Source organism: Pteropus vampyrus, unplaced genomic scaffold (genome assembly GCF_000151845.1).
Source record: "Pteropus vampyrus isolate Shadow unplaced genomic scaffold, Pvam_2.0 Scaffold52, whole genome shotgun sequence".
Taxonomy (NCBI): Eukaryota; Metazoa; Chordata; class Mammalia; order Chiroptera; family Pteropodidae; genus Pteropus; species Pteropus vampyrus.
The window spans coordinates 2,135,432-2,143,906 of NW_011888833.1; the positions used below are offsets into that span (position 1 = coordinate 2,135,432).

The following is an 8,475-nucleotide window of genomic DNA, read 5'->3' on the forward strand; positions in this document are numbered from 1 at the left end:
CTAATTTTAAAGATGAATAACATCATAAGAGGTTCGTAACGTTCGAGATGACGTTCACATCTTTGAACATCTTCAGAATATTCGGGATGTAGTTTGCGGTGAAGAAGAAAATCACTTTTTTTCTGACTCAGGACCTTCTTGTCTCCTAGATCTAAATCAGAGTCCTCGGACCACATCGCCGCAATTATTTCTTAAAGTGGGAGAACCTTTATGGGTCAGGTGCAAAGCCGTTCACGTAAACCACAGATTCGGGCTCAGCTGGGAGTTAGGAAATAAAGCGCTGGACGAGGTAACAGCCCTGCATTTGCCTTCTGAAGATCCAGAAACCGTGAACCGATAGTCTAGGTTGAAATCATTAAATTCACTCTGTTTTGTTAAAACCTAGGGCAGCTACTTTGAGATGAGTACCTATTCCACAAACAGAACTATGATACGGGTTCTGTTTGCTTTTGTATCATCAGCGGGAAGAAATGATGCCGGGTATTACACTTGCCGTTCTTCCGAGCATGCCAGCCAGTCGGCTCTGGTCACCGTCATAGGTAAAGCGGGCTGCTCATGCTTTTCTTCACTCATAATTTTAGTCGCTTTAGTGTCGACTGGGAGGCGTGTGCCGCCGGTTCTGATTTCGACTTAACGTTGCATTCGAAACGCTGAGAAAGTCACTGAATTCGAACAACTCTGCAGATCTCAGCTGCCCGCTCCCTTCTTTGCCAGTTAAAGCGAGCCCGCTTGAATGTCACCGTCTTCCTACTTACTGCATTGTAAGGTGACCATCTGGGTGTGGAATTTTGTCTTCCGGTAGATCGTAAGTTTTGTAAGGTCAGGCAGGGGTGATTCCTTCTACCCCACGGTCCCTGACACAATCGGGCACGTAAGAACTTACAGAGAGGGCAGTGAGCAGCGACCGAGAGAACCGGACGAGCCCCTAGATGCATTGAAATTTGGGTGGGATCTGGAGGATTTGAAAATGATCACGCTTTAAATAACCTCAGATTCGGTGGCAGCCTTCGGCCCTCACGAAAATGCCACGATATGAAGACCTTTTCTTATCACACTCATAACGAAGGTTCCATGGGAAACTTTGCGAGTGTTGCTGGCTAGAGCATTCTTTTACTTGTGACCCGAGGTCGTTTTACGTGGGACATGTCACTGCGAGCAGTTCTGGCTGAGGACCCCTTCTCTGTACGTGGTCAGCTGAGCTGGCGGAGCTCTTTCAACCTCCAGAAATTGCAAAATCTGTAGGCTTATTTATATGTATTTTCGGGAAAAAGAGTCAATGATTACATTCAATTCTTAGAGGAATCTTGACTCCGAAGGTGCCCAGCTCAGGCTTATAACGGGGTATGTCTGCGTTTCTTGTCGGACTATCGAATCTGACCTGTAGCGTGATTTAAATTTTACCCAAATTTACATCTGCGCTTTCTTGCGTTAAACCCATGAGTAAAAATGTACTTATCGTCTCATAATGTTTCCATATGCATTTCATTATCTAATTTATAAATGGTTTATTTTTCTTGTTACAGAAAAGGGATTTATAAATGCTTCCAAAACAAGGGAAGATTATGAAATTGACCAGTATGAAGAATTTTGTTTTTCTGTCAAGTTTAAAGCATATCCACAAATCAGATGTACGTGGACCTTCTCCCGAAAATCTTTTCCTTGTGAACAAAGTGGCCTTGACGACGGGTACAGGTGAGGCCAAACAGAGCATCTCGACTCGCACACATTCTTAGCTCAGCTCTTCCGGCTGCCTTAGCGGAAGGGTGGTTTCGTGTTGTGAGTTCACATATGATCGAGTTGACACCGAAGATGAAAAAATCAACAGCAGATGCAAGGACACAGGAAAGACAGTTGTGGATTCAGTTCAGATGGTGTGAGCCACCGTGCACGTGCGTACGTGCACACACACACACACACACACACACACACACAAAACAGAAAGCGTCCTGTGAGTTTGAGTAAGGTTCCTCGGCATTTTCTGAGTCACCAGAGTGTTGCTTCCTATTTGAGACAATGTGCCGCAGTAAGAACACCGAGTCTCCCTCGGCACGTTTGCAGATGATGAGGGAAACAAAACCCCTTCAAAACAGCAAAACGTTACCTGTGGGTGTATCGATTTAAGTTTTCAAAAAAAAAAAAATACAAATGTAGAAATTGCCCATTAATAAAGGCCCAAGGAAATTTTCATTTTCCTGGGGATTTGTATATCCGTACTCGAGTTTCTCTTAGGGGAGAAATTCTTTAGTCCCTCTTTGGAAAACAAACAAAAAAACCCAACCTTTTTCTTGTATTTTCTATAGCTATGACACCTCTTAAAACGAATCTCATGGAACATGGTTTCGGGCTAGACTGTGAGTGACCGAGAGGCATTTGTTCTCTCTCGAGCATGTCAACGGCCTGGAATATTTAAATCATTGTCAACACGTGTCCGGGCCATAAACTAATTGTACAGGAATCATCTGGGCAGATGTTAGAGTGTGGATTCCTGGATCCCGTTCCAGACACGCGGAAGCAAAATTGGGGCAAAAGGTCCAGATTCTGCATGTTTAATGACAACCTCTGCTGTGATTCTTGTCACGGGTCTGGCTAGTTCTGTGCTGTGCAATGTGGTAGCTATAGAGAACTAACATGGATGTTGAGAACTTGAAATGTTCTTCCTGGTTGACTTGACCACCACGGGCCCGTGTTCAGAAGGGTATCAGAGCTGTCACTGCCCGCCACCTTTGTGTTGTAACTCAGTGTCAGAGAAGCTCTTAGCATCATGGGGGTCTCTTTTGAACCCCATTCGAAGATAGAACACCAGTTCAATTTAGTTCAACAAATATTCCTTTAATATCTTCTTATGGGCTTGATGCCATGAGGGGCCACAGGAGCGAATAAGGTAATGTCTCTTTCTTCCAGCCCCCCACCCAAATTTACTCAGGTAGGATCAAGTGCCAGAGGCCACCTGGGAGATCATTGCAACTGAGCTGGTGACATCTGTCACAATGTCTTGAGATTTTACAAAATTGTTGGTTAGAGGACCATGTCTCCGATACATGGGTCGTGGGCCGATCTAGCGGGCTAGTTAATTTGGTTTCAGTATATGATCACGATCTGTTCTCCTGACCCCACGTAGTGACCTTACAACTCGGTAGCCAAATGAACGGATTGGGGTGGATCCCGAGCCAGGTACAGTGCTTTGTACCTCTCATGCGTCTCGACCTGGTGACACAGTCGACTCTTTGTGTGCTGAATCTCACCAGTGAGTTTATAAGCTCCATAAGAACAGGCTTTCTGACATCTCCCTATTTTTGTATAACGACTCCTTCAGTCAAAGAGTGTTGAATAAATGATCGAATCATCATTACCCCGGGAAAGCCACTCAGGGCCAACGATCAGTCAGGGGCATACGTCTTTTTTGCAATGCAAGGAACAACAGATGGCACTTGCCACACCACTCAGCTCTCAGTGTTCATTTTATTTAAAAAGTTCTCGAAGAGCTACAGTGTTTGTCGCTGATAATGACACACCAGGGGTGACAGGCCGCTTAATACAGACGAAAAGAGAAGGTGTCACCACACCTCCTTTTTCATGAAAAAGGTGGTCAGAATATTGCATAAAAAATAAACGAGCAAAAATTCAAACACGAGCACTCTAAATGTCTTCTCCTCTCCACATGAGGCTCTGCGTTGAGATAGGGGGAGGCAGACTAAATTATAATCTGAGTTCTCTTACCATAAAAAGTTTCCATATTACCGGCACACCCAGAGAGTAGTACAGTGAGCATCCTACCTAGATTCGACGATTTCATCAAACTGACTTTTGTTGGCGGAGTACAGTGTTTTAATCGTGTCGCGGGAGACTACATGTAGTCCGAGTGACACAAGTGTTTACAGGCAACTGAAAAGTCTGTGGCAACCACACGACTCCTGAAGAAAGCTTTGGTGTGGTGGCAGCAGCGTGTGTGCTGGGCCTGTCAGCTTCTCCAGCTTCTCTACCTTCGCAGCTTCGTTTCTGCAATTTACTTCCTCAAATTTTACACCCAAGTCGATTAGGGCTTGCCTTTATGTGTATACACGTTATTAAATTATAACTTCCCGGCAGTTCTGACATCCTGGTCTTGAGAAGTGGTCGTAGGCTATTTCATCCGTTAGTTTGCCTAATTTCTTATCTCTGTAGGATGAATTACAAACAAACCTACCTTAGCTTTTCTTAGTGTCGTGCTAAAAAGAAAAAAACCCCAACTTATTAGAAGGTTATAGTTATTTAGTAATCTCTTCTGCAAGACTCTCCTAGGCTCGCCCAATGCTTGTGTTTTTCTTTTCCCCAAAATATTTAATTTCCCAACTCTCCAAGTCTAAGCTCTGCCCGTAACAGACATGGACTCAGCAATGACAGGTCACAGCAGTGTGGCAGTCGGCTGGGTTCTAGGTGAGGACACACGTTTCTTCTCTGGAACAAACGGAAAAGCAAGCTCTCAAATCAATAAGTGATATATGATTACAGAAGCCTGGAGAGCCTCTTGCTAGGGTTGGGTTTTGTTTGTTTGTTTGTTTGTTTTGTTTTCTGAAGGAGATGATGAGCCTTGAGCATTTACAGAAAGGAAGGAAAAAATGTTAGGGTGCAGGGTCTCCAACCCAGCCCTGCCCACCTCAGCTGGCAAGTACTAACCACATACTCACTGAGAACAGAAGAAACTTCTTTGCGTTTTTGCCATGTGCCAGACAATGTGCAGAGTTCTTTATGTGGGTTATCTCCTTTAATCCTTATAATCTCATTTTATGAAATACGGGAAATGAGTTGAGTTGCTAGACCAATTACACGGGGCAAGGTCAATTCCCTTCGCTCTGGTTTTCTGAAATTGCCTTTAAAATAAAAATGGAAATAACCCCCATAATTCCACCTCCAGACATTATTTCAGACTTTTTGTAACCACCACGATAGAAACATATAAATAGAGGTCTTTGCACAAACATAAAATTAATTGTGCCGTTTACAACCTGGTTTTTCATTTTAAAATATTGTCTTTCTACATTAATAAGTGTATTATTATATCTTACATTAGTTACAGTATCATTTTAATGTGGTATAGTATTCCATTTTTTTAGAAAATTTTCACTAATTCCTGTTGTTGGGCATCTTTGCATTGTTCTTTTTATTTTAATGTGATTTTCTCACTGTATACCCCAGAGTAAAGCATCTAAAGTTTTTTTTTTTTAATTTAAAATGATTGCTGGACTTAATAAGCCTCATAATAATGATAAGCTAATCCATATACTATGTTTCTTATGTACTAGGCACTATTATAGGCGCTTTATATGAAACCACTTTCGTAAAAACTTAACAATACGTTCTCCAGTAACCATATGAGGCAGATACTATCACTATCTGCATTTCACAGATGAGCAAACTGAGGAACAGAGATGTTAGGTGACTTGCCCAAGGTCACCCCACTGGGCAATGGCGGAGTTGAGATTCCAGCAAAAAACATCAACTCCGAAGCCTCTGTTTGACACTGACTCATTTCCAAAGTATGAGATTCTCAAAAATGCAAGTTCGTGCCTTGGTTATTTAAAAATGAAAGCGTGCCTCCTTATGAGCTGGGCCATGCTTTGCTAACGAGTGCTTCTTTAATGGTCATACAACGCCCCCAGGTTTGTCGGCACCCCCGAGATAAAATTTAAATGAGCATGGTATTGTAGAGACTAAAATAAAATCGTCGGCACCTCTCTCCCACCCCCCCCCCCCCTGCCCACCCTCCCCCACTCTCTTTATCTAACTCAGGACAGAAATTCAAACAGATCAGATTCAACCTCAGCCGGCTGTACTCCCCCCTGCCCCAGCGAAACTTCTGTCTGAGGGAGATAGGATCACCCACTTCCTGATCAGGTGTCCTTCAGTGCTTGTAAAGCCACCTCAGTCTGGTCAGCTCTTGGCTCTCTCTCAGCTTCCCCAAAACCCACTTTCTTATTCTCTGCATTCTGATGTGACTTTGATAATCCCTTGGTCTTTGAATAAAGCACCTTTTCCTTTGTAGCTCCTGAAAGAGCCTGTCCTTTCTCTCCTCCTGCCCTCGAGGCACCGAATGGAAAATACAAATGACCTGTATTTTGATCGTATAGGGGAGAAAACCCTTATCGTGGTCGTAATGAGAATACACCTCGGTCACCAAGGTATGATGTCACTGTAAACTCCAGTTTGCTCGTCTGCATCTCATGCCGGCTGGCTATTTTTAGAAAAACACTAGGAGAAAGAGGAAGCTTTGACTCTCCCGGCCACCTAATTGTGAGTCCCCTTGGAATTTCCAGAGGAGGCTCAGCCACACGGTTGCTCCTGTTGTGAGGGTTGAGCGTCATGCACAGGAGCACAAGCATTTTAAAAGGACCTGGGCAGTCACCTTGTGTTCAGGCCATATATGAGGGGTGGGGACATTTCGGGTCCTATCTCGTTTACGCCTTGGCCAGAGCGCTCCCAGTGAGATAGCACAAAAGATTTGGAAAGGAGAGTGTTCACAAACCTCTTGCTTCGGGCTGCGTGATAATCACTAGTTATATTGGTAATTGCTTTTTCTATCAAATGGACCGGTGCCCTTGGCAGGGTCCCTGGACAGCCACACAGCTTCTTCTTTCCTTATCTTCTCTCTCGTTCCTTTTCAGGGTCTTTGGCAATTGTCCGGGGAGAATTCTATTTTCCCTGAAAGACGCTCACATCTTTGTCGTCTTGGAACGCTTAAACCCTGTCCCTTAAAGTCTGGGTGATTTCCTTTTCTCCCTCGGGTTATTATTTGGCTTTCTCTCAAGCTTCCTACCACTTCCACTTTGCCGGCCATTCCTTTCTTGCAGAAGTAGGTCAGGATAAGAAATTCCCTTTCTACTTCTTTTTTTTTTTAAAAAAAACTTTTTCCATGAGAGTCGATATACAATATTATATTGGTTACGTTTACATAACGCATGACGTGACGCCCCCGATGAGTCTAGTACCCATCTGTCACCGTACACAGTTATTACAGTATTATGTTCTCTCTTCCCTACGCCATTGTTGACACATCCCTGTGACTTATTTTATAACTGGCAGATTGTACTTCTGACGCCCCCTCTCCTTTTTCGCCCACCCCCTTTTTACTTCAGCCTTCCTGTCGATAAGACAAACGAGAAGTTTGTTGAATGCTAACTCGGACGGGCCAGAGCTGTGAGTTTCTCTCATCGCTATAAGCCGTCAGAATTTCCTTTCACCTCAAAGTTAAAGCTGCATAACTCTGGGGTCAGATAAACATGGGCTCAGAGCTGCTCATCAGCTGCTAAGACTGTGATTCAACCTTTGGGGATTATCTGGGATGCTCTTCCCTTCCTCATTTGCATATGCAGTCCAGCCGCTGCTAGCTCTTTTTTCTTGGTGGCGCCTCTTGGGGTCCCTCTTTCCTCTCCTTTCCTGTTTCCCTACCTTAGACGACACTCATCGTTCCCTGCTCTGAACTCCGGAATCTGATCTTCTCCTTCTCCCACTGGAATTCTCACCGTGTACCGTGACTGCTTTCTGGGCCCATCTGCCTTCGCCACCGAGCTGTAAATTCTGTGGGAACATAAATCTATTTTTTTCTGACTCGCTGGGGTCTCCCCGATCCCTCCCACGCATAGCCTCCACCGATGACAGGAGGATGAATGAATGAATGCGTGAGGGCACGAATGTATTCCTGGGTTACAACAGCTGCCCTACGTATTTCCGATAGGCTTCTTCTCCTGTCATCAGTCTAAGTGAAAGTGCTGGTCACGCTGTCCCTCTCCTGCTCCGAAGTCTACAGCATCTTCTCCTTTCTCCATCAGGTCTAAATAATGAAGCTGGTTTTTCGAGGTCCCCGGTCAGTCGGCCTCACCTACCCATTTAGCCCTCTTTTCCCAAGATGCATCTCTGCTCCAGTCTAGAGGTCTCCCCGGTCACTCCCCGTTGTGGCCTTCGAGTTCCCGTCTCGTGTCTCAGATGTCTCCTCAGAAGTCTTTTCTTTCTTTTTCACTAAAACCGACTCATCCACGAAGACCTAGCTCAGGTCCCCCTTCTGTGGAGCCCTCAGAGCTTGTCTCAGCAGCGCTGGCCTTGCATCCTTTGGTCCTTTATTGGCCCGATTCTATTTAACGCTTTGACTATTCCCCTGACGTGGGTTTTGTGTCCCCACCTGGGTTACGATCGTTCTGAGGACAGGAGCCATATTTTATGGGTGTTTTGCAGCCCACATGACTCCTAGTTTATGGCCCGCCTCTACTCAGCCTTCTGCTGTTGACGTTTCTACCCAGCATCTAGTAGAAAAAGCGTAGTCATTTTTTTTTTTTAACTTCAAGGTTCCACAGAGGAGGCCTGATTAAATATCTTCTGAAAAAGCCTTAGATGTTCTTAATCTAAGGGAAGTTTTTTCTATTTCTCCAATGCACAAAGGTGTATCCAGCATCCTACCTGTCCAACACCACCCACATCTCACTGTGACAGCCAGTGTCCGTATGCCCC

The 8,475-nt window shown here is 44.6% G+C and overlaps 1 protein-coding gene across 1 annotated transcript in view; it reads left to right on the forward strand.

Annotated features, from left to right (window-relative positions):
- Positions 1-8,475, forward strand: part of FLT3 (fms related tyrosine kinase 3) — a 54,460-nt gene that overhangs the window by 19,156 nt on the left and 26,829 nt on the right. The window contains exons 7-9 of the mRNA XM_023530709.1: positions 150-289; positions 386-539; positions 1,524-1,692. Coding sequence (XP_023386477.1) covers positions 150-289; positions 386-539; positions 1,524-1,692 — 463 coding nt within the window. The remainder of the gene's footprint in view (positions 1-149; positions 290-385; positions 540-1,523; positions 1,693-8,475) is intronic.